General features: G+C 39.2%; 1 protein-coding gene across 1 annotated transcript; it reads right to left on the bottom strand.

Moving 5' to 3' along the window:
• Nucleotides 1–244: 244 nt before the first annotated feature.
• SERPINE2 (serpin family E member 2) lies at nucleotides 245–27205 on the bottom strand. Its single transcript, XM_063132215.1, has 9 exons — nucleotides 27063–27205; nucleotides 11440–11715; nucleotides 9083–9310; nucleotides 7410–7607; nucleotides 4978–5176; nucleotides 4459–4559; nucleotides 2532–2618; nucleotides 2058–2141; nucleotides 245–877 (listed from the first exon to the last, which is right to left on the bottom strand). The coding sequence occupies exons 2-9, from the start codon at nucleotides 11693–11695 to the stop codon at nucleotides 840–842; spliced, it is 1191 nt and encodes a 396-aa protein (XP_062988285.1). The 5' UTR covers nucleotides 11696–11715; nucleotides 27063–27205; the 3' UTR covers nucleotides 245–839.

Here is a 27205-nt window from a genome sequence, read left to right as displayed (position 1 = left end):
ATATTTTAAGTTACCTGCATACATAGTACAGTCTGGAACATCTCAGAATATTGATTAAACAGAGGTAATCTGAAGTGCAGGAGTATATTTGCAGGAGTAGTTGCTACATACAACAGCACAGCAAAATTCCATCATGTTGGGGAAAGCAAACTTGTGTTACCTTTCATTTGGCAGCTGAATTTACAATCAGTTCCCTGTAGTACAATTAATTATATCCCTCCAACATCACTTTGACACTGTGCAGTTTGACTGTTCATAATGCTTTTTATTATTTTTTTTCCTTTGTACAAAAAAATATAAAATTTAAATCCATAGAAAGTGTATACTAGCAATGACAAGTTTACATTACACCAATGCAAAGGCGTTAACCGGGACATTAGTTGTTTAAGTCTCAGCAATACATGCACAAAATGAAATAAAAAATTGCTAAAGCTTTAAATTTCTAATGGCAATGCCTCATCAAACCACTCAATTGACAACATTAGTAGCAGAAGGGCATGTACAAATCAAACTAAACAAAAATTTAAGTTGTCCCTTTAGTTCCAACTCTGGTTAAAAGACTTCTCAAATCACAATACAAAATATTTAGACCAAACAAAATTTCAAAAGTTGTTAGCACAGGGAACTAATCAGTAGTTTTAAGAATCTTTAAATTGCTTTGAAAAGGCATTTTATTTTTCCACAAAGAACCTCAGCTACTTAAGATTCCTTTCCAAAACCTAGTTGACCAATCACACTCAAAAGCTAGTTCATAGCCAAAGAATAGTGTACAAAAATATTTAACAGAACAAGGGCATCAATCTTTAAATTTGCTTCAGAAGGAAAATATCTTCCCACGTTCAAGGTCTGTTGACTTGTCCCATAAACAAAACTGCACCTGAACAAGAAAATAATATTGTATTTATTCACAAATACCCTGTTTTGTACCAAAACAAACACAATTTGTGAACCGCCCAGAGAGCTTCGGCTGTGGGGTGGAATATAAATGCAATAAATAAATAAATAAATAATATAGGCAAGAAAACTTTCAATTAAAGAGCATGTTTTCATCAATTGATCAGTCAATGACTAATAGGTAGAAGCTGTGATCCTCAGAGATAAAGGCTCACTTCTGTGGCTGTTTTGGATCTGGTGCATTGCTGTAATAGGGAATATTACCAAACATAACACTATCTTTTAAAAAAGAAACTGGTAGCTTTTGCTTATTAAACAAATACGAGTGCAATCCTATGCACTGTGCCCTTGCTGCTCAGGAGGCCCGGAACAGCCTCGATGTTAAGTAAAAGGCATTTGCCCTTTTACTAAACCGCCATTTCCTAGAAAATTCAATTGAGATCAGTCTATCCATTTCTGTATAAATCCATTTATGACTATGGCATCTTTAATTAAAATATTCATACTTTTCAAGCTTATGATGTTTTTCTCCCATCTTTGATGGAGTGTGTATGTGGCCATGGGGGCTGGGGGAGGGGAGGGATGAGACAATTGAAATATTGCCTGTAGATTTAGTTATGATGTCCTAATACTTCAGTCCCTTTCTCAGTCATTTTCTGAAAAAAGGTGTTTTCCCAAAGCAGCTCACTTATGCTGAGCCTAGAATATCAATTAGAAGAAAAACAGAGCTGAGAAGCAGAGCAAAGAGAAGAGATGTGTGTTTTGACAACCCGCCAGTGCTCCTCTTCAGAATCACATAATGTGCCTTTGATGTCCTAAGCTGCCCATGTCTGAGAACTGATGCCAGAAGTCTTCTCCTTCCACAGCGTTGGCACTTTTACCTCCAGCATGCATCATATATGTAGATGAGCTAATAAATATGCTGGTGAAACAGAGGGCCTATTAGATCCTGGCAACAACCCTTGAGTGTTGAAATCCCACACAGCTGCAGATTGCAGAAGAAGAAACCTCTTATGCACAATATCGAGAGGAGTTTCAGATCCTCATTTTGCAAGATCTGAAATGTTTATTTTCAGCTTCAGGCCTCTGTCTCCTGGAGAATGCTGTTTGTATTTAATCAGTATAAAAAGAATGAAGGCAAAATAATGCTAAGAACTGCTTACCTGTAGGGTTGTGTCGTATGAAGAATACAAATGGTCTGTCTACTACAAACCAAGGAGGTGATGATCTGGCTATTAAAATTGCAGCTTGAACAAACAAAAACAGAATAATTAATCACTCTATGGCTCTAAACCAAAACCAGCATTTTGTGAGGGATGGATAAAGCAGCACAAAGAATCAATTAGCAAGACTAAGCATATTATTCTTAAACAATATTTTGGTTTGGGCAAATGACTAAGGGTTGGGAAATGCTGCAGTCCAAGCACCACTGCTTTAAGCCTTATTTTTGTTTTCTGGTGGAATGGTATATCCATTAGGCTTTTGGGGGGGAAATACAGGAGTTCATTTTTTTAATGATTCTGGCATTGCAATTCCATTTCAGCTATACTTTAACACTGATGAAATTATGTTAAATAAAATACATGTAGAAATGTTAGGTATTAGTGGTGGTTTGGATGAAATAGTCAAATGCTTACTTGTTGCTGCAGAAGCTTTGGTTCCATCTTCACTCACTTCAATTTTTGCTTTTTGCAAGATCTGGGATACATGAATGCTTTCCGTTCCTGTTAGAATAAAATCAATCATATATACACAGTCATCTTACATTCCTTGAAGAAAATTATTTTAATAGGGGAAAACTGGAGCAAATACTGTTTTTATAAATGCCTTCTTTGCAATTAAGATATATTTAAAATATCCCAAATGCAAAGGATACTGATCCTGTAAGATTGCAGATATTTTATATCATCCTTCAATAAAAAAAAACCTTCCCACAGAACTAGAAGGCAGCAATATTTGCAAAACAAAATAAAAACAATCAACAGAACTAAAATTATACCTAAATGGCATGCAGAAAAATATTTTAAAAGAATTGCCTGTAATGACAACAAAGTAGACACCAGGCAAACCTCTCTAAGGAAAGCATTCCACAATTGGGAGGTGCCACACTGAGAAGGCCCTCTGCTGAACAACTTGGTAGGCACATATAGAGACATGTGTCCTTCAGCTATCCCAGTTACAAATTGTAATGGGCTTTAAAGGTTAAAACCAGCGGTTTGAATGGAATTGCTCCAGGAGGGGAGTCATTGCCCATGCTCCTCCCTGCACGACCTCAAAATCTGCTCCGGAGAGTTGGAGGATCCAGCAGAACAAATTTTAGGAAGCAAAGAGGGAGGAGAAGGAGATGAAGTCCTGTTGCACAAGTACAGTAATGTTTAATGATTTGATTTGATTTATTACATTTATATACCAACCCATAGCTGAAGCTCTCTGGGCGGTTTACAAAAGTTAAAAACAGTGAACTTTAAAAAGTATACAAAATTTAAAACCATCAAAAACAAACAGTATAAAAACAACTTTGAGTTTAATGCTCCATCCTTCTAATCCTTCTGTTAAGAGCTTCAGCTATGGGGCGGTACATAAATTTAATAAATAAAGAACTGGCATTGCATGGGCTACCTTCCAATCTTTTGGTCCAAGTACAATGGCCTCTTATAAAAACAGCCAGGAAATAGTACTTTTTTTTTTAAAGAAGCAATAGTTAGGACACATCTGGTCTTCTCTGAAGTTATTACAATGGCAACAGGATTGAGAACACAAACTACATGGTTTCTGGATCTTCTACCCAATTTATTAACAATTGCAGAACTAGTGGCATACACTGCCAGTTCTTTTCAAAACTATTGCTACAATAGACCAAGAGTTCTTTAGATCACTGTGAGCAAAGGATGAATTATTTTGCAATATGAGATTTCTTTTTCACTATTTTACAGTAACAGCTTTTCATCACACAAAGGTTTTTTTAATGGGTAACTGCAATTCAATGTTGCCTTAATTAATATATTTTGCTGTAACATGACCATCTTTACTTACATCCATACATTCGAAATTAAAGAAATCTCTGAATATCTAAAAAACAAGCATTCTAACGAGTTGGTTGCATTAGATAATCTAAGCCCTTCACTGAATACCAAAGTCAGATTGTGCCTTTTAGTTAGTTCTGCCTATAAGGGACTTCTCAGACTTTTCACCAACTTGATTATCACACCACAGGTCCAGTAGCAGGACATCTTAGGGAAAACCTTGATGAGAACCACATGGTATAGAATATTGAACAATGTTGCAGACCACAGAACAGATTTCCCCAACCTGGAGGCCTCCAGATCTTTTTGACTATAACTCTCATCAGACCCTCCAAGCATGGCCAATGGTCAAGGATGATGGGAGTTGCAACCCCAAATATCTGGAGGATACCAGGTTGAGGAAGGCTATCATAGAACAATGACATATTTTGTCAAGTTCAAACACAACTTTCAGTTATGAGTGGCACAAAGCCAAAGTAAATATTTGACAAATCTCTAGTTCTCAAGAACTCACGAACAAGAGAATCAGAGGGTAACTTACTTGTTATTTTTGCAAAATTTGCCTTCGACTGTTCAAACATATCTCGAATGCCAAGCTCTTTTAGAGGTTCCTTTAAATCTGTTTCTGCTTCTGCTGTAAACCTGGTGGGAGCAATAGAAATGCATTAGTCCAAGACTAAAATTAGTTTGTAATTGATCATGATTTTTCAACAGGGGAGAGGACCTTTTCTGTGGTGCCCCCCCCCAATTATGGAACAATCTCCCCAATGAGGCCCGCCTGGCACCAACATTGCTATCTTTTCAGCACCAGGTTAAAACTTTTCTCTTTCCACAGACATTTAGCAATATGTGATGAGCTTTACTGATCCTAGATTTGTTTTTAAAGCTGTTTATAGATGTTTTAAATGTATGTTTCTGTAGTTTTAAATGTTGTATATTGTTTGTAAGTGTTTTAATCATATATAAACCGCCCAGAGAACTTCGGCTATGGGGTGGTATACAAATGTAATAACTAAATAAAAATAATTGAATCAAGTAAAGTGAGGAAAACAATACATACTTGGGTAAAATAACCTGCACTCTCTTTTGTACCATAGTTGTCATCCAGCTCTGTATAGTTTTTGTGCTAATGTGAGGAATGATAGCAGACAAAGGAGTCGTACTTTCCGTGGGTAGAGCAATCAACATGCTAATACTTTCACCATGGTATGGCAATTCAATGATATTGTACCACAAGTCGTTAGGAGTGCTTGTTGTGCCTAAGAAAGAGAAAGAAATAGAGGGGTGGGGCCGGAATCTAAGTCATCACAAAACCTTCAGCCTGAATTGCATAGCAAGGCAGCAACGGCTAACACTCAATAATAAGTAGCTGTTGGATCAAATTCAATCAGGATGGAGGGAGAGATCAGGGTGGAGGATTGGGTTAACAGCTGGGTTGTTTAGCCCCTAAACAACAGTTTGGATTTGCACATCAAGCTGGCAATCTCTGTTTGCAGTGATCGTAGTTTGTTTTCAGAAAATGGCTGCAGCTCATGAGCACTGTGCATTTAACCCACGATTTGCCTCTGTGACATGCACACTGGCCCACTGCAATCCCCCACTATTTTTCACAACTCTGGGGTAGGGTCTCTAGCACGGGGAAACCAAACCTGCAGAACACCCCCCTCCCATGTTAGTATGGTCAGAAACAAATATATTAACACAACAGAACAGTCTTGGGACCCTTGACTAACACTGATTATATTATATGCTTTCATGGACTAGACCAAACTTCATCAGAAGAAAGATGTGTTTACACATACAGCTATGGAGAGGGGCAGGGAGAATGCAAATAGTGAGGCTAATGGCAATGAAAGCAAGTGATAGATGTGAAAATTCTTTGTGAAGCTTAAAATGTACACAAGACAGCCATAGCAACTATTCACATAGCAGTAACTGGTGTAACACAATCATTCTAGTTTTGTTCCGTTAATTAACACCTGCAGTGGAAAAATAAAACACTGCCCTGATTTAGGCCTAAACAAATAGAGTTTATCAAGAACTTCAATTCTAATTCAGCATTTGTGGTGAGTGCAACAAGACTCTGCTGTTTTTGTTCTTAGTGGGGAAATCAGAAATGTTGCCAAACCTGCCATGTGTCATACCAACCATCTCTGTGTAACTTCTAAAAACCATTGGGTAGATGTGAACTGATATGAATCACGTATTCTAGGCCAGCAGGAAAGCAGACAGAAAATATAGTACAAAGAAACTTGATCAAGTCAGAATCAAAGGGAAGCATCCAATTAGACACTAGCGTTAACGCAAATTACTGTGTATTAGCATTAGGGATCTTTAGCACAATGCAAATAAAATTAGCTGGCACAACAGGATTATCTAGAAAACCCATCATACTAGCTAATTCTATTGGCATTGTGCTAGAGCAGAGGTGGGCAACTTAATAGTGAGAAATCATGAGGGATGTAGGCCAAAACATGTGAAGGGCCAAAAGGTGCCCATCTCTCCACTAGAGCTCCCTTATGCTAGCGTAACATAATCTGTGTGTGCTAGTATCTGAAATACTGCCCAAAGATCCCAGATGGACTGAGCAAGAGCGCATAATCAACTTCTGTGGCCATTGTACATGTCCAGACCTCATTCGGCTGTTTTACTAGGGGAAGGGCTGCTTCCTTTTGTGGGTTTATTTTAATGTTTTGTACTTCTGCAAACTTTGATAGTTCCATCTTATTTCCCAGTATTTCTTTTTTATCTACATAGCTGTCATAGCTCAACATTTGAGCTCTCTATTAGTATATATAAGGGAATGAACTGCCTTGGCAATAGTGTAACAATAGTTAAAAATGGAATTTGCACAATATAAATTTTAGGTGGTAGGAGGGGTACAAACCTCTCTCAACCATATGTCATTAGGGCAGAGCCCTTTTCTTTGGATCAAAGACGAGGAAGTTTCCCCCCCCCCCCCAAATATAGATTCTTCAGAAACAAGCTAAGTGTGCCTAGTAAGGGACATTTTAGGCAAGAAGAGATTACCTTTTTTTAACCCCAAAGAAAGAACAGTAGATCACAAATAAGTCCCAGAAAGGGACTATTTCTAACTGGCCTGAAGTATAACATGCAGTATAACATGAATATTTTCATTTTCCCATGTGTAACATATCTCAATCTGTTCAGGAGTACCAAACCTGTTTGCAAATATTTACTGGAATGAACCCCCACAAAAATATGTTTGGATCTGAGACATCCATAGAATTTATTTCCAAGCATCAATATTGAGGTTTCTAGATGATTTTAAGCCATCCAGTTAATAAATATAAATTATGCTTTTAATGAATCATATTCAGAATTTTGCACTCTTAATGATTTAATTGAAAGGTCAATTCTGCCAAACCATATATCTGCAATTAATAATCTTTGCTTGTGTTTAACAATGAACTCTAGTAAAAAAAGCTATGCATATTTTCAAATTAAGAGAGGGTTTTTTTTGTAACATACCACATCGGAACACTGACAATTGAGCCAGCATAGGCACTTGGTAAGTCTTTCCATCAGCTCCATTAAATGTCCTCTTTTTTGTGTTCTCTGGCTGAAAACGTGATTTCCATAATCCTTTAAAGTATACTGCATTTACCAGCACTAATCTAGTCAGATCACTATCGATAGCATCTGGAGATAAGACACTGTCGATCATACCTGAGAAGAACAATAGAAAAACCTATACATCACCAGCACAAAAAGCCTGTTAAATATAAAAAGGTTTGGGAAGGGGGAGTAACATATACTTTGATAAGAAGTTGCATTAATAAAAGCTGAAGCAAAATTCGAAGCAACAGAATCAACAGAAGGCTTCAATAACAATATTCTAATGCACTGAGTGGGAGGTGAACAGAAGCTTGATATCCAAGCATATCAATTACCCTATTTCTTCGATTCTAAGACACACTTTTTTCCCCATATAAACATCTCTAAAAATGGGGTGCATCTTAGAATCGCGGGTGTGTCTTAGGGTTTTTTTCCCTGTTGGTACTGAAATTAGTGTGCGTCTTACAATCAATGGCGTCTTACAATCGAAGAAATACGGTAAGACTCCTAGTTGTTACTTTTCCTCCTCCTTAGAAAGGTGGCACAAGTCAGATTTAATAAAGAAGAGCTAGGGTTACCAATACCCAGGACTGCCAAATTTTCTTCAAGTCCAAATCTGAAACAGATTTGGGGGAGTTGCCTGGATGGAACTTACTCAAATTGACTAGTCTACCTTGTTCTAAAGGACCCCCCTTTCTCAAAGTCCTTACTATGCTTCTGAAGAAACCCCAAGTATACATGTGTGCCAATCTCTGGATCAGCATGTATTAAGGCCCTGAACCCTCCAGGCACTAAGATCCCAAGGATTCAAACACATGCCCTCCTCCAGAATTCATGCAAAAATCCCACTCTAGGGAAATATTACTATATAGAATATATATATCTTAATATTTGATTAGATTTTTGAAAATAGCAATACATAAAATATTAAGCAAATTCACCAAAACATTGGGCTTGTAAACAAGGAATCAACAATCATGTTCTACCCATCTACTGATAACTGTTTTCTCTCTCTCTGAGATCTATAATGAAATAACTTCAAGAGACAAGAATTGGAGATCTATGTTGTTACCAGTGACAGAAGGGATTTCTTTTGTGGAGATAGCACTCTTGGCAAAAATATCCAAAAAGGAGAGTATCAAGTAGTCAGGTCGTTAGACTTCGCTTAGAGAATGAGACTTGACATCAATTGCAATATTATAGCTTGATTTTATATATTTAAAGGTACATGCACACACAAGCTAAGGTGCATCCAAAACAATATAAATGCATCTGATTTTTTAAAGTTCAGATTTTTATATGAATGGTAGATGGAAAAGAGAAAGGGGATCAGTAGCAGCAACAGGGCAGAACTATAGTCCACAAGAAGATATATTACCAAGTCTAAAACAAATTTTAGTATGCATTTTCTCTGCACAATCAATGTACTTACAGAATAACCATAACAAAAGAGATATTCTCCCAGCAGCTTACAATCTAAATTTTTGGCAGTATGGTAGAAAAAAATGAGAGAGAAAACTAACACCCAGAGAAGGTATAGAAAAGAAACAAGGGAAAATATAAATTAGGCGCTTATCAACACATACCCTTAGTTTCATTTTTGACCCACTGGTTGATGGTATCAGAAGCAGTGGTCTGGTCTTCAAAGTTGATGCCCTTGACACTGCACTGAAACACCTCATTGTTTCTTGAAACAAAAGGCACTTCCATTTTCAAGCCACTTTTTGCAAAGACTGCATTTGCAATTGTCACAACATCTTTATTCTTCTTTGAGACTATGGCTTTGTTTATCTTCTTCAGTACTTTACCAACTCCTAATTGAAAACAAACAAGCAACATAAAAAACACTTAAAATCAACTTCTTAAAATAAGCGGTGATAAGCATGCAGACTGAAGTCAAGACTTGGAATAGAGAAACCAGGCATCTGGCTGGCCACAGTGGCCTTTCATCTGATCTAGAATGGCTCTTCTTATGTTCTTAATATCCAAATGAGTAACTGTGTTAGTTTGTTGCAGCAAAAGCAATGATTCTTGTAGTATCTTAAAGACTAACATATTTATTATGACATAATATGTTACGAGAGCCAGTGTAGTGTAGTGACTAAAGTGTTGGACTGGGAGTTGGGAGATCCAGGTTCTAGTCCCCACTCAGCCATGGAATCACACTGGGTGACTTTGGGCCAGTCACAGACTCTCAGCCCAACCTACCTCACAAGGTGGTTGTTGGGAGGAGAAAATGGATTGTGTACGCCGCCTTGGGTTCCTTGAAGGAAAAAAGGCAGGATATAAATGCAATAAATAAATAAACTTTCATGGGCTAGGGTCCACTTCATAAGATACATGAAGTGTTGTCCTAAAGCAGTGAATCATGTTTACTCAAAATCAAGTTCCAATTATTTCATTAGAATCTAATTCCAGATATGTTTGTTTAAGGCATTCCGAAGCCAAACAAGGATTAGACATCCTGGAACATGCCACCCACAACCTAACACAGAAAAGCCTTTTTATAACTGAAAGAACTAAAATTGTAGTCTACCAATATTACAGCCTTTTTTCCAGTGTTCAAGCACTATATTAAGACGACAGGATAATCAAATGCACTTAACAGATGGAGAATTGCAGGAGACTTAAAGCAGCCTTGGGAAAGTAACCAAATGTTGTAGAACTTTAAGAAACATTTCCCTAAATATACCACTTTGTCCATAACACTGCACAGCCTCACAAACGCCTCATAGAAGCATACACCCTCAGAACAAGAGGGCCCACTGTCACTAGTGATCTAAGAAGGGCCTGAAATCTATGGACTGGTAGAACCAGTGTTATGGTATGTTGCTAGCTCTCCTATTTGCAAAACTGCATTGCCATAAGAATAGCTATGCCCACTATGAATGTGTTATGCTGTCTAGAGATCTAACACAAACTGGCTGACTGCTCGAGAGGTAGGAGTACTCAAATCGTTCTGCAGTGTGTCCTTATCTTGTGTGATCAGGATTTTCTGACCATACCCAAATTAAAATCTCAATGTACCAGGATGCATGGGGATGATTTTAATTGCTCTTTCAGATCTAATTGTGTGGTATTCAAGGTTACGCCATAAAAGAATTCAGGCGAGGGCCTCAGCCATTTGGCGAAAGAGTAAAACAGGTAATGGGGTAGCCTACTTGCCACAGGACGTCACAGTATTGTTATTTCTGGAGGAATGGGGGAATACTCATTTTTGGAATGTTTCAGTCAAGTGAACTTTCTTCACGGTGGTACTAGTATTTTGAAATTTGCTCAGAAACAGTACTGGTGCTTGCAAAACTCAGCATGCTAAGGAAGCAACAAGGTCCAGCAAACCTCAGTCAAGGACGTGTTCTTGACTAGGGAATGCAATACTGATGCATGCCAATTTCAGGAATCCAACCTGACAAATGCAAGATCCTGAGAAGAAAATGAGAACTCTGGAAAGGCTACACATTGATACTGCAACAGCACTGAAAGGTCCGAAGTGATAAAAAGCCAAATAAGTGGACTGTGGGTTTAATTTGTCACTAAATACAAAGGTATTTTATTGAACATCTGAAGGCATGCATGAGAGGCTGTCAATTCCACACAGAGGGGCATTTTATGCTTCCCAAACAGCCCTGGCAATGAAACTCAGTCCTGTTTGTTTTGGAACCAAGAGGACAATTCTTGTTAAACTTACTGTGTTTAGCATCAATGCTGGTCACTGTGGCCAAGGATGCCTTCTGGTAAGAGCGATAGTGCTTCACTGCAACTTATTTAATATGCACTAGACCAAGATAACTGATTAGTGTTCTCAAACACAGTAGCTACTGTTCTTATGATAGATCCTTCTTTGTATACTTATGGAAAATTAGTATAAGTGAGATTTATTTTAGAGACTAACAGAAAGACACACACACACCAAACCTTGCAACAACTGATTGGAAGAACTGACCATTTACACTGTATCTCATCACTGTTGTCAGCTGTTTCTTTGTCTTGCCATCAGCTCCAAGCTGAAGCATTCCAAGTACTGATGCAATTCCATGTGGAGAAACCACAACATTATCCTTAGATCTGGTTTTGACCAGCTGATTGAAAACTTGGATTCCAATGTCTGAGCCCAGTTCCTCAAGAGACAGTGGATTTGGTGGGAAGCAGATACACGTCGAAGTCAAGGCAGCAAAGAGGAGGGGGAAATGCCAGGTCATGGTTCCCAATACAAAATAACCTGAAAAGGGGAAGCACACATAAAGTTAAAGAATGGTCAGAAACATGTCAGTTTTCTATTTGTGGGAGCTGTTCACTGATTGAAAATCATAAATAAGATGACCTACTATGACTTCAAGCAGGTCCATAAATTCAGACCATAAATCCAGCACCCACAGTTTTAACTTGAGCCTTTCAGAATAAAAAAGGTTGGCCAATGAATTGGGACAAGATGTCAGTAGGAACTAAAATAAATCCAAATTCAGTACATGAATGACTTAAGCGACTAACTCCAGATCTGAAGCCAGAAGCAGCATTCAGGGTTCTACAATACCATACAATATATGTGCTAGCATAAACAATACTATTTTTAAGCACACCGCCTCCTCTTACAGGTTCCATGTGCTATTTAGTACAAGAAAGACTTTTACCATGATTTGCTTGTGTATTAGTCAAAGCCAAAATTCCAGAAAGAATGAAAACTTGTGTTACCCTTGAAATATATGGTTTAGTAGGAGTCGATTAGATGCCAGGCTATATACCTTGCATTCTGGGGGCTTCAGTATTATCTTTATACAGAATCCACCTTTTACACGCTGTGCTTGTGGTAGGTCCCTTTGTATTCTTGAAGCCTCTATCCTACTGTCCTGGGTATTTCTTACCATTTAGCACTTTGTTACATGAGCTATAAGCAAGAGATTGGGATGTACCCTGATCAGCTTTAGACATCTTCAGTTCCATATTTTACTTTTGCCACTAGGGCATGATTGAGGTTTCCTCTCCACCTCAAAAACCTGGAAAGTCTTCTAAGTCAATTCTATTGAGTTAAATGCAACAGGTTGCTGCCATAGTTTGTTGATGGCCCCTCTGCTACCACCTTTAACTGCCTTGGGTTCAAGAAAAAATGCCTCCTTTTGTCAATGCATTTTTTGTAAACTAATGCCCGTCCCTAGTCGTCCCACCACTGCAGCATCAACTCCAGTCACTATGTGGAAATGCCTCATTGGAATAACAAACAGTAAGGAGGTGAAGCAAAGTAAAGAGGTTAGGAAAGAAAAGCCTTCTAAGAATGGGGATCTTGTTTTGCCCTAGACCTATGGTGCAGCTGCAACACTATGAGATGAGTGGGCACAGAAACAGAACAGCTCTGGAACCTCCTAGTACTGCAAATGTGTAAATACAGTAATGCCACAAGCCTACAGATGGGATGAGCTAAATACTAAATTAAGCAATAATGTGTATTCTTTCCACCCTTCTATTTAGGTAATTACAGGTCCAATAAAGCTGGTAACGAAGGATGCTCTGCTTTTTACCATATCTGAAAATGGAGGCATTTTGTTCGTAGAATCCTTTCCTCCTCCTTCATTGATTATGTCAGTCTTTCCTAATCAGGGTATGTGTGGGTTCTTCTAGGGCAGTGGTTCCCAAAGTGGGCGGTACTGCCCCCTTGGGGGCGGTGGGATTGCACAGGGGGGCGCTAAGAGGCAAGGGGACAGCAGGGGGGCGCTCGAGGTGGTCTTTCCCCAGAAGTGCCTCTCCAGCAGGTCTTAAAACCCAGGGACATTTTTATGGGAGAAGGTAGTTTGGTCCCAAGACATATAGGGGAAGAAGCCACACATGTATTAATACCGTTTAAGAAGAGTCCTTTTAACGGTGAATTGAAATATTTCAAAAGCACCAAAACGCTAATGAAGAGACATACCCTGCTTGGTGTGCCCCGCCACGTCGGCTGCAAAACAGAGGCGTTCGCTCTCTTTTTCCTCCGTCCCTTTGCAAGCCTGTGGCAAGTGCTTCAGAGTTTGAATAAATATTCAAATAATTGTTACTGTTTTGAATTTTATTGTTATTATCTTCCTTAGTGGGTCGTTGAAAACCGCTATTCTGAATAATGATTTTTATAGTGTAGGGTAGGGGGCACTGGGCATGAGTTTGTGGAACCAAGGGGGCGGTGACCTGAAAAAGTTTGGGAACCACTGTTCTAGGGCAATATGGAAGGAAAATGTAGTTGGGGGCAGGGAGGGAAAGAAATAAGAAAGGTCCTGGGATAGCTTATTGATAAGAGATTTAGGCTGTAATCCTATGCTTGTCCTACAATTCCCAGCATTCCCCCTAGCAGGGTTGGTTTAAGAGCTTAAAGGTTCCCCAAAGTGCTGGCTAAAACAGAAATTATTGCTGAGAAAGTAGCAAGTCCCAGGTGCGCTTCACACCCAACTAGAGTTGTGTGGGGACTGCTTCTCTGTGACGCAATATCACACCATGTGCTGAGTGCATGGAAACACCCACTCTGTGTGTCCCCACCACCACATTGCTTCAGCATTCACAAGTAGCCCCAACTGTGTGAAATCGCATCATAGAAAAACATGTGCATTTGATTTTAGAGGGCATTCTAGAGTTATTATTATTATTTAAAAAAAACCTTGCTCTGAACCAGTTGCAAATGCTTCTACACTATTTGGACAAGACCTCTGACAGTGGTGGTGGTTGCTGCTGCATGGTATAACAATCATGTGAATTCATCCTTTAAATTTAAAGTGTAGGAATCTTTCGTTCTTCTTCAACTTTTAATATCTCATATTTTGTATTCTGTTCTCTAAACATTTCCTTAGACACTTATAACTGTACAAACAGCTTCTGTAAACTTCACAACCACATTCTAAAAACACCACACAATTACAGCCTTTAAAAAAAAAAAATAATTTGCCACACATTAAGATTGAGACAGAAAGACTCTGTTAAGAGTTTTCTACCCTCCAAAAAGCCTATAATGACAGGATGAATGTTAGGAATTTAATAGTTTCATGAACATACTCTTTGACTTTACAACATGAAACATGTTATCAATAATGTTATAGATGTGTTCAATGATTGGGGGAGGGGGGGGAGCCAGTCTAACATTTAGTGAACTTCCCTAAAATCTCAAAGTAATAAAAACCTGCAAGGATACTTTTATTGTTGTTGCTCATATATGCTCCTATAAATCAAGCAAGCAACAATGAGCTGACATGTAATGTGGATGAAGCTGTCAAATGCATTCTAGCCTGCTTGAAGAATGCCTAAATTTAACTATAAAAATTATGTTTGTTATACTGGGAACACTTCCAGTTTCGTACTTATAGCTTAAGCAAATCTTGGGAATATTTATTTATTTCATTTCTATACAGCCCAATAGCCAAAGCTCTCTGGGCAGTTTACAAAAGTTAAAACCATAAGTACAGCATAAAATATAATATGAACGCTTAAAACCACAATATAAAAGTGCAACCAGAATAAAACCAAGCAACAAAGCAGATTTAAAATACAGATTTAACATGCAAATTTAAAATAGCAGAGTTAAAAGACTGGGATAGTAAGTTGCTAAAATATTGGGAAAATTTAGGGTTTTGAATGTTAGTATCAGCACATTGAATCAGGCCGGACATGGACTGGCAGCCAGTTCAGCTGGAAAAGTACTGTCTTAATGTGAACTCACTGGCCAGTCCCCGTTAACCATCTTGCTGCCCAGTTTCAGACCACTTTTTAAAAGTTTTACTAAGTTCTATTAAGACTAGAGTTGAAACTGTCATTTTTCTTGGAAAGGAAGAGCAGGGATTTATTTATTTATTTTATTACATTTCTATACCACCCAATAGCCGGAGAATATGATTGGGATCATATTCTCTGCAGTGAAGTAAACTGTAACAATACAAACATTCAGCTACACATCTGGTTGCTAGAAGCAGAAGAAAGAATGAACAAGCTACAGACATTTATCTTACCGTGAAAGAATTTCCAAAGATATTCAATCACACTTTGAAGAGTTAAAAACAACTATAGAGTGTCCATTATAAACAAACTGGTCTTATCTTTGCCTTCCTGAACCAGATTTTATTGCTTAGATTAGGTTCATGTAAAATAATTGAGGGCATTTATTCCCAGGAAGAAAGAGTCAAAAAACCATTTGTAAGCGTTTAGCACGGGATTCAAATTAGAGGGAGAAATCTTTCACTTTTAGATACCGCATTGCCTTGGATCCCAAGTTGCTCCTCCATTCACATAAGGTTGACTGTATTTTCCACCAATTCCCTCTCAATGTACAGCCTCATGCACCATATCCCATACTATTCCCAAGGGCCCCCAAATTCCAAGGTATTTGGGAGGCACAAGATGCTTCAGAGGACAGGGAGATGGAGGAAAACCCCATTTAGTCAACTCTGTCCCACTATGGGAAGAAACAAAGTCATCATCTTTGCCAGAAGGGGCTGGAGTATCCAAGGGTCCAACTTGACCCATCACTCTTCTAGCAATTTAGGTCCTCCTGCCAGCACAATTCACCCCATTCTTGGCCTCTCGCCCCTCTAATTTTCTTGCTCTACTCTTAACCAAAGAGCATTCAAAACATTATGCTCAGTACTCTTTCAATCTGAGCCCCATGGCTATTCTTACTTACAGTAGTGCAAGGGTAATCTTTAATGCAAATGTATCAGTTTTTCCCTTCACTATCTCACCTTTTTTTAAAAAAAATCTCAGCAGCAAGTAAGGGCTGACGAATCATTGCCTCCCTTCTCTCTGCTTCAAAAACCAAGCCCTGACCCTTTTGGGCACACAGAAAGATGCCAGGGTTTGCAAATATTCCAGGGAACATTCATCAAGATCACACCTAAATATAATTTTCAGAAACTGCAGATTGGAGCTACAAAATCATTTTTTAAAGAAAGATCTGTCATGCCAACAATGAAAACCTCATATGTCGTGCTGATGGCAGTTTCACCTATCAATTCAACGGTGGCTTTTATGCTGAAGCTGACATCTAAAAATCTGACTTCTTTCAAACCCGAATGACTACGTTTAGTCAGACACAAGCCACAAGCACAAGCAAAACCGCAGTGCCTATCTTTAAGGAAGCCCACATTGTAGGGTTATGTGAAACTGCCTCATACAGCATGGGAAAGGTGTTGTGCCAAAGTCAGTGCTATTACGCAAGGGGGCTTTTTGCCCACACAGCAGCTAGAGGTAAATCAGACAGCTCTTCTGCCAAAGTGCTTGAAGGTTCAGCTGAAAATATCTTGGCCTGGGCTGTAAACACTCCCCCACTCCCATATACAAATAAGAGTTCTGCATTCAGACAATCCAGATTTATTTATTTATTTTATTACATTTATATACCGCCCCACAGCCGAAGCTCTCTGGGCAGTTTACAACAATTAAAAATGGTAAACATTAAAAGTATACAAAATTTAAAAACCATCAAAAACATAAAAAACAGTATAAAAACAACAGATTCTACCTCCTGCATAAGTTATGCATAAATCTGCATAGTTTATTATCCTCTCACCTAGTCATGGGTACAGACAATGCATTATGCAGATGCCTGGTTGGCAAATCACAAGTCACCAAGAACCCATGGATTCTAGGTGGCTTGTAACCCATGGCAACAAGCCACCCTGGAGAAGATCGCATGACATGACAAGCCGTGCTGATGAGGGTAATATGCTAATCTCCCTGGCACATGACCCAGGGGCGGGGGGGGGGGGGCAAGATTCCTGACCATTGGCCATGCTGGCTAAATTGATGGGAGTTAAAGGACACCAGATTGGGGGAGACTGGGGTACACAACAGACAGGAACAAAGGACGCTGCCTGATACTGAATCAGATCATTAAACCATCTAACCCAGTACTGTCAAGATTGACTAGCAGAGACTCTTTGGGGTTTCAGGCAGGATTTTTTTCCCCAGCCATAGCTGGAGATTGAATCTGAGACCCCCTGCGTACAAAGCATTCACTCAACCACTGAGCTCTGCCCCTCCTCTAAATAATAATGCCTTAACACTTGCTATTTTATCTTCATATCCTTTCCTTGGAATTCCTAACACTGAATTTGGCTTTCTCAAGTTAACATTTTCAGTGAGCTTTCCACCATGACAATACCTTATGCCTAGGTGGTGCAGTCTGTTCGCATATTCACTGAAAGGTATGAAGCTTACTTTTGTCACAATATGCATCCGTTTTCACATACATTAGAACTTTATATATAGTTCTGTTACTCTTTCATCCTATTAGTAGAGATTCCATTTGAGTTCTTTACTGGTTGCTTAGGACTTCACCATCCTGAAGCTGTCTTATATAGAATTGGACACTGGTCCTCTAACTCAATAATACCTACTCTCCAAGCTGCTGCGGTTCAGAGGTTTTTCAGACCTCGTACCAGAGGTCCTTTTGATTTGAGATGCTGAATATTAAATCTGGGACTTTCCACATACAAGACATGTGCTGTACAACCAAGCTACAACTCATTCATCAAAATAATGTGATGTCATCCGCAATTTTGTCTAGTGATGTGGGTTTTCCGCTAAACTCCAGAGTGGCTTCTTTTCCATGATTACTATTGCAAACTCAGAGAGAGTTGGGAAGGGTGGGAAGGGGGCATGCTGGTGAGAGGGGCAAGGAGAGGCCAAGGATCCACAAGATCCAAAGGTCTTTCAAGCCCCAGCTCTGTCCCACACAGCATGACTCCACTAGTGAGAAATGCTGAAAAAGAGAACAAAGAGGCAAAAATCAGCTCTTTCACTCATTCTGTCTGGCTGTCAGCAGCCCGGCAGGGGAAAGGATTCTCGGAAGCCTTCAAGATCAGAGGCTTATGTCTAGGGGGGCAGTAATCCAGTAGGACTGCACTCTAATAAACTTCAGCAACCTGAAGAACTGTGCATGATATGCTGACAACATCATATATTTCAACGGAGTCCAACTCTCTTCCACTGAGGTTGCTGTGGCAGGTTCTGTTTTGCTGTCACTTCTTATTAGTTCCATTTCCCACATGTATTTCAGTGACACATAAATATTATCTCACAAACTTGCTAGGGATAATCATTTTAAAAAATAATTCTTTGAAATGGCCAAGCTTGCCCAATATCGTTCTTGCAACTGGCATCCATTCAATGTTACTAATGAACTTACAAAATGGAAGTTCCATGGAAAATGTTCCACCCCACATTACTGATTTTAACTGTCTCACTGAATAAGATTCAGAGTCAGGATAACAAACACGTTAAATAGCACCAGTTCCAATATTTATTGTTGGGATTGCCCCGGTTCTTGATTACTTCTTTACTTATTAAAGAGTTAAACCCACCTATTTAGATCCCCCGACACCCTCTGTTCCCATCAAACAGTTTGATTAATAAGAAGAAACTTGACTCATCCTCTTACCCCATTAAACAGGATAGCACTATTATGGCTCGATCCCTCCTAACATGCAAGGATAGGAAACTTGGATAATCCCAGAGTGAAGAGATGGGCCGGATCTACACTACTGCTTTAAAGCGCTTTATAACAGTTATAAAGCGCTTTAACTGATTTAAAGCGCTATAAAACTGTTATAAAGCGCTTTAAAGCAATAGTGTAGATCCGGCCATGGTGTAACTGAAGCAGTATGGCTGAGTAAAGGAGCAGAGAAGTCATGGGTGGCCGATCAACCCATTAATTACTTGCAAGGCTGAGAAATCACAATGACTATTTCCATTTCAGGCTGGTTTGTAGGGTTAAGGTAAGAACACAAGCAACGAAAATTGCAGACTACTGCATGGATATCGCTAGCACTGTTAAGACAATACCAGGCTGCTTGCATGACCTACCAAAAAAGCAGAGTCATTTCAAATACAAATTTCTTGTTGAAATTCAAAAATCCATATTTAAGCAACAGACTTCTTAAGCACAGGCTCTAATGTAAGGTATATTTTTTAAAAAAGTCTGAAAACCAAAGGAAAACCCTCAGTGAGAATGTTGGGGAACTCCTAGAAATCTAGTATTAGGAGATTTTCATAAGGGGCTTCATGACATGCTCAATTTGCATATGTAAATATAATCTCACTGCTCAATTCAAATGTGGTTTCTATTCCACCTATATGTTCAGAACTATTACCTTGTCAGGTTCAACATTTCAGGGCAATGGGTGACAATAATATATCTGATTTCTACTTCTTTTACTGACTCAAGTCATACAGTTTTTAGGACAATAGTGTTCCTTGAAAGATCATGTTGTGCAGTTAAAAAAAGAAAAAGGAAGGAGCATGCCAAACATACCTGGGAGCTCATTAAGTACTCTCTGAAGGGCATCACATTAAAATGAAACCTCCACAACAATTTGCCTGGCTTACAACTGTTCCCGTTAGAGAAATAGCACCTATTTGGTGGCAGACCTTTAAGACTTGAAAGCAGCATGAAAAAACTGAACGAGTATAAAGGCTCATCTATTATGAAAAGTATTTGACCTCAGCATCTTATGCAGTAGACTTTTAATCATTTCAGGGCAATGAGTGACAATAATAGAGATGTTTTCTATTTCTACTAACTCAAGTTTTGTAGTTATTAGGACAATAGTGTTTCTTGCAAGATCATTGTTGTGCAGTTAAAAAAAAAGGAAAGGAAAGAACATGCCAAACACACTTGGGAGCTCATTAAGTACTCTCTGAAGGGCATCATTTTAAAATGAAACCACCACCACAATTTGCCTGGCTTACAATTGTTGCTATTAGAAAAACAGCACCCACTCCGTAGCAGACCTTCAGGACTTCAAAGTAGCATGCAAAGACTGTCTATTATGAAACGTGTTAGATCTTAGCATCACTATGTAGCTTTGGAAAGGTGATTTGACCATGGCAGGAAAAGAAATAGTTAACCCCATTCCCTTTCCCACTGCCCCAAGGTTGCTCAGACTTCCCTGAGGCTGCTATTTACAGAACATAATTGCATTCATAAAATTTGTAACATCTAGTTTGGCTCTTAACATCGTGATTTTAATGATCAAACATAGTGCTAGTTGGCATGTAACAAGAAGCCAATGTGGGCGAATTTTCATGTGGGGCTTCTTGTTGTGACGCCATCCACCATTTTGAAAATTCAAGCTGCGAGCAGCAGGTGCGGGAGGGCAAGGCTTGTTATTACATGCAAACGTAACAAGGATGGGTTGTTGGGGTGGTTAACAAGTTGGCCACAACCCTAAAACAGGCCATGGGTTCAAAATGCAAACCAGCAAGCCCCATGGGTAGGGTGACCAAATGAAAAGGTATGTATCTTTAACAGTTGTATTGAAAGGGAAATTTCAGCAGGTGTCATTCGTATATATGGGGAACCTGGTGAAATTTTCTCTTCATCATAACAGTTAAAGCTGCAGGTGCCCTGTCCTGTTTTAAATCTGGTCACTCTAGTATAGCTCGTGCACTTTAACTGTTGTGATGAAGAAGGAATTTACCAGGTTCTCCATATATACAAATGACACCTGCTGAAATTCCCTTTTCTATGCAACTGTTAAAAATACAGGAGTCTTGCCCTCCTTCTCATATGGTCACCCTACCCATGGGTAAATTTACCCATGGTGACTTCCATTATGTGCAATCCTGGTCATAATCTTGAAAACTTTAAGACCAAGGCAAGGCCTTCTCAGTGGCAGCCTCGAAGTTCTGGAACTCTCCTCACCAAGGCTTGTCTTGTCCATTGTTACTGTAATTGGCAAAAAGCTTCTGCTAGAAATGCAGATCTTCCCATGGTCTCTGAGGACATAAAGACCTGGTTCAGTGGCAACTATGGGAGCGAGCGAGCAAGCAAGCAGGCTCACTGCCTCCTGCAAGCTCACCGCTTCCACTTTACTTCCAGTTTGGGAAATAACCCAGGAACCACTTTTAAATATAGGTTTGTTGGGAGCACTAGTCTAGGTGCACTATTATTCAAACCTTGGAAATAGATATTGATGCACAAATAACTATGTCAAAAGCTTCGATTCTGCGCAGATATTCTTATCCTTAAGTGACAGAATATTTTGACACTAACATAAAAATTCACATGAAGATTTCACAGAAGACATCAGAAAATAGTTATTCATATCTTAGAACATTCCAAATGACCTTTTAAATAGACAATTAAAAACAGAGAGTAAGGTTGAAATTCAATGTATGTTTAGGCAGAAAAAATGTCCTACAGGCTGGTTGGGGGGTGATGGGAGTTGTAGGTCTTTTTTTCTGTCTAAACATACATAGGATTGTGCCTCAAAATAGGTAGCTTTGCTCCTCTATTCAATTTGCAGGCAGCAGAGGGTGCACTTACATGCAGATGAAGCCACAGACTAAATATTCAGAACCTGAAACTTTTTAGAGTGTGTGTGTGTGTGTGTGTGTGTGTTTATTGGCTTCTGGGGGAAAATAAATAGTATTGTGTTTGACTAAAGTGAGTTTATTCAATGTGTGATTGGAGCATGCATTTAACTATGTATGGCTAAATGGTCTAGACTGACAAGTTCTACTGTCAATGTAAAGATACTATTTTCAAACTTCAGAGACACACTTTAGACACTGGGGAAACAAAAGTGGTTTTATCTCTGCATGCAAACCTTGACAATAAAGTACATTAGCAGTCACTGGAAGAAAACTAAAGAACCCATATTGGACAGGCTTATGATTTATTATCACCATGTGTATAACCATCTAAAAATGTTTCAAGAACCATTTCTCCACCAGAACTATATTCTTGTTGCATTGTAGCTCACACTCCATTATTCCTCTACCCAGGAACAGAAGAACTAGGTTTATTGCTCCTTGCACTAATGCAGTCTTCTGCTATCTGGTGCCCTCCAGATCTTTTGGACTACAACTTCCACCATTCCTGATCTTTGGTCACGCTGGTTAAGGCTGATGGGAGTTGTAGCCAAAACATCTGGAGGGCACCAGGTTGGGGACCCTGCACTAACAGGAGTCTTCCCTGTCATTTATAAATAAAATATAACAACCCATAAACTGTTCAATGACTCTTGTTCATTAAAGCTAACGTAATAAAGTTGCCTAGATAAGTTTGAAAGCTTGATTATTTCTCTCAATAGGCCAATGATGTATCTTACCCTAGTCTATGTCCAAAACGTTGGTTTCAAAATGAACTTCATAAAGCTCTTCATAAAATGTTATTTGAGGTCACCTCCCTAGAATTCCCAATAAAAAGTAGCAAGTTTCCCAATGTTTCCTGCAGTACACACCTCTCAGATTTATTGCTATTCAAAATCATCATCATCTGTATATTCAGAGAGTTCAGTTTTGTTCTTAATACATGTGGTGATTAAATGAGCATATTTTAATTCAGAAATAATCTTGAATCAAATATTAGTTGTTGCCATGTAAAAATATCACTCACTCAAGCCTGAATTTCCTCAAATGTGTTCAGTCATTATCATCATAACTTATCTTGTGAAATATAATGCTTTACATGGCAACTGTAGGTTAAAACTTTTGATAATTCAGAACTTTTCCTAAAAGAACCATACTACTTTAACTAATACCCTTTTTTTAAAAAAAAATCTGTTTACTGCCCGTGAAGAGGTACTGAATACTATCAACAATGCACTATGTATATACTTCACTGATCATAAAAACAAAGAGCTGTCTATTAAAAACACCGCAAAACTAAAGTTTAAAACACAATTGCTTATGAATGTAGCATATTTCAATAAATAACCATGTAAGTACAGAGCTAGTCCAGGTCTTCAGAAAGATAACTGTATATTTAAACAAAGTCTTGTGGCAACTTAAAGACAAACACATTTATTCTGGCATAAGCTTCTGTGGACACTGTCCGTTTCATCAGATGCATGAAGGGTTCACCTCAAATTGGTAGTTTTATATACACATGCTGGGAGGGTGAGGAAGAGCGATAGATACGTTAACTTGGTTCACACGTTCATTGCAGCCCACCGTGGCTTATCAGCAACAATGGGTTGCATATCCCAGGCGCCAGATTGCCAATCCAAGTCCCTGCCGCTGTGGCTTGTTGTATGTGTGCACCTGGTGAGGGTGGGTCATTGGGGTAGTTAACAGGCCATCCAGAACCCATGGGTTGTTTTAGGTTTGTGGACGGCTTGTCAAACATCCCAACAACCCACCCTTGCCAGTTTAGCATATAACGAGAAGCTATAGTGCACTCATTGTGCACCTGAATATTCAGACTGCGACTGCCGCCACAACCCCTCTCTCTGAGCCAAAGTACACATCCACAAACTTCTGAGCAATTATAAATGAAAATGTCTGGTTCTTTTATTTTATATCTGTTATTTGTTCCAGCCATTTAGATTATCTCTTAATTGTTCAGGTGGACTTTAAACAATTTTGGGGAAAGAAATGTTGCCTTTCTAGAGCATGCATTTTGTGGCTGACCTAGTTCTTCACTCTGTGTAGTTTCTCAAAGGATGTTGTCAGCAACTGTTTGTGAGAGAGCCAAATGCCTTGCCAAGCTTTAACTAGGAAGACATTCCAGTTCCATGACTGTGTGAACAAAAGATTCATCCCATTTCCGATTAATTGTTTGGGTTCCCACCGATAGGAGAGTCACTCCATTCAGTACAGGTAGGTCAGCTGAAAGAGCTGATAGTAGGAAAAGCCACTACATTCAGTAGAGATAGTCTGGCTGAACTGCCTGATAGCACAAATATAATTCCATCCATTATTAAGATAGTGCACTCAACCGACAGTGACATGTGTTTGCTTGTTAAGCCCCCATATGTAGTTTTAGAGTTAAGCATTGTAGGTGAGCTGCACTTCTTGGCTACAGTATAGTTTAGTTAAGAACCATTCAGTCACTATATACGTCTATTGCACATGTAGCATTTTATAACAATAGATTTCCCAACTAGGGACCAGGATACCTGGGAGAGCACCTTCTCCTTTAAGAAATTGCCCGATCACTGAGGTCGTGCTCCTGGTGATTCCACATGGACCTATGGCCCGATTGGAATCCATTAGGAGAAGAGCCTTTAGTGTAGTGGACCTTTCTCTGTGGAACTCTCTGCCCCTGGAGATCAGGCAGGCACCAAAACTAGGCTGCTTCTGGTGCCTCCTGAAAACAACTGTTTTGAGAAGCCCTGCTCAAATGACAAGCCACTGTTTTTCTGGTTCCTTTGTTTTTAAACTGAACAATTTTAATTTGCTTTTTAAAACTTTCTTTTACTGTTTATACCTATGTTCAGTGTTCTGGAATCTGTTTTAGATAATTGAGTGGTATATATTGTAAATAAAAAATAATAAAAAATAATATCCAAATGATTATACTGTATTTCAGATTCCAGATATCATCACAGGGGCAACACCCTCTACCTCTTTCAAGGCTGAACACATCCACAAACACGTCAGTTAGAAGTGCTTGCATAATGATTTTCATTATCAAAATGCTGGTCAAACATTAGTCCTATTATAAATCTATTTGCAAAAAGCAATTTCTGAAGAGCTTGACCTTACATAGAAGATATCAATGTTCATTAACATCTCTTTTTAACTAATATGTTCCCATTTTTCTTGAAATATACACAGCAGCTTTTGAGAACATTAAACAGCAGAACACAAAAGAAGACTAGAAATAAAGACTTTAAAATTAAAAAAAAAACACTTCTGAATTTATAGTGATAGCGACAGTGCATGAAACCTTTTTAAAAGAATATTCTTAGGTTTGAAACTCATGATTTCATCTCTAAAAATGTATGACAGCATCAAAAGAGGGATGTCCACTACAATAAATGTAAGCCATTTATAATTGCTTTGGGATAAAAGTACACTTTAGAGAATTAAGCAAAACCTGAATGAACAAAACACTGTATCAGCATTTCATAGGCTATATAATTTGAACTGTGCCCCTACCAATCTAAAGCCAAGAAATGTAGAGAATTGTCTCATTTTAAACACTAAGTTTCATACATAAATTGTGGGGAACAATATACATTAGTTTGATATCACAATTATATACAGATTGGCAAGGAGTGAAGTATGTTTACTGAATCAATAAACTGATTGATATTGGCAAGGATATAATCTTTTGCTGTTAACTTGCATATCTCTGTTCCAATCCTGTACAGGGTATGTGCTACACTAAGAATGTCTTAAATATGCCATCTATTAGCAAAACATCAATGGATCCCTTTACTGCCGACACTTTTACTACCATGAGAAAAAGAAGAAAGTCAAAGGTGCTTTAATAATGTCCTTGTGGTTATTATTTGACAGAGACAGGTAAAAACATTTTTCTATGTAGTGGATTCTTTTTTTTTTTTTTTACTCAAGAATGACTTCTCCAACATAGACAAAGCTGCAGAAAGAGACAGAGCAAGCGACTATCATTTTTAAATAAACAGAACATCTATAAAATGTGTATAGTAGAGAAAAAAAGATTATGTTTTGCATGCCGCCTGTCTACAAGAGGGCTTCCACTAGAAACTGGACTTACTATTAGGGGTGGGAGAGAAAGAAAAGCACACACTGAAGGTTATCAAGAAGAATAGCTGTGAAGGAAGAGATATGTTCCTCCTGCAACAGGAATTGAGACTCACTTTTTACTAGTCACCTGTTCCCTATAATCAAACACCAGCATGTGTTTGCACAATACAAATAGACCTAATGCCCTAGGCTATGTAACTGCAAATTAGCACTCACCCCTGGCAAGTAAAAGCTGCCTCTGAGTAAAGGATGTAGGGAAGATTTTGTTACTACATAAGAACAGCTCTTTTCAAAGGTCTAGAAAAATGAACAAGACACTTACGTGGGTATTTGTGGGCTAATGACTTTTTGCGTGAAGGCTAGTAACTTGTCTGGACTTATTTTTAAGGCTCTCCTGGCCCAACAAAGAAAGGTGACTCACACACATATTGGGGCAAAATATGAGGAAGCAAAGCACAATGTTCTAGATCCATCAAAACTGCAAAACCAATCCTGCCTAGGTAGCGAAACTGTAGAAAAATATAATTACGCCAACTGCTAAAGATAGGACGCTTTTAAGGAGGGGTATTGGGATATCGGGACATCTGCTACTGGCGGCAGACAGAGCCTGGCTGATGAAAGTGGAGGAGGAAGAAGTGCGTTGCTCCAAGCCCACGCGAATTCAACTGCTAAAGTCAGAAACACACTTGTCTACACATTAAGCTTTTGCAAACCTGGCACCCTTTCTTTTGCAAACCTAACAAACCTGACATTATTCCTCTCCTACATCCCACAAACACACCCACCCCTCAACCGAAATGGCCATTCAACCAGACGTGGAAAGACGACCAGCTTTAAAAGGGCAAAAGATTATCTTCCTTAACTGCTGAGGGGCAGTAAACGGAGTTTCTGAGACTTGGTAAAGCTGGCCCGGTGCGGCGGGTGGTGGCGGGGGAGATGGGACGGAGCCGCTGCCGGGGGAAGCGGGCTTGACTGGGGCCCTTCCCGGGGTGGTAAAGAAAGAAAGGGAAAGTGAACAGGCCAGTTATTCATATAGGGAAACCGGCGGGAGGAGAGAAATCTCCTGAAAAGAAATGGAGGCGGAAAATGACGCCCACCGCAGGGACGCCGCTTCCCCGCGAAGTCACCCCTCGGATCCAAGCGGCCAAGGCACTCTCTCACCTCACAGCTCGCTAGACACGCGCCTCTCGTCGAAGCAACACGGCCAGCGGCTGCAACTACTCCAGTTCCCTCAGCGTCTCAACGGAACGGCCGCCCCGAATCCGGCATTTATCCCGCCCGCCGGCGAGAGAGCGCAGAAGCGG

The sequence above is a fragment of the Elgaria multicarinata genome, chromosome 8 (genome assembly GCF_023053635.1).
Source record: "Elgaria multicarinata webbii isolate HBS135686 ecotype San Diego chromosome 8, rElgMul1.1.pri, whole genome shotgun sequence".
Lineage (NCBI taxonomy): Eukaryota > Metazoa > Chordata > Lepidosauria > Squamata > Anguidae > Elgaria > Elgaria multicarinata.
This window is presented reverse-complemented; position numbering and strand designations above follow the sequence as displayed.

What these genes read in the sequence shown, in the direction of transcription:
- SERPINE2 (XM_063132215.1), bottom strand. Translation starts at nt 11,695, where the DNA reads ATGACCTGGCATTTCCCCCTCCTCTTTGCTGCCTTGACTTCGACGTGT. An exon ending in GGTCAAAAATGAAACTAAGG is followed by an intron (nt 7,608 to 9,082) that starts GTATGTGTTGAT and finishes TGTTCTTCTCAG; the next exon opens with GTATGATCGACAGTGTCTTA. An exon ending in CATACGACACAACCCTACAG is followed by an intron (nt 878 to 2,057) that starts GTAAGCAGTTCT and finishes TTTCTTGTTCAG; the next exon opens with GTGCAGTTTTGTTTATGGGA.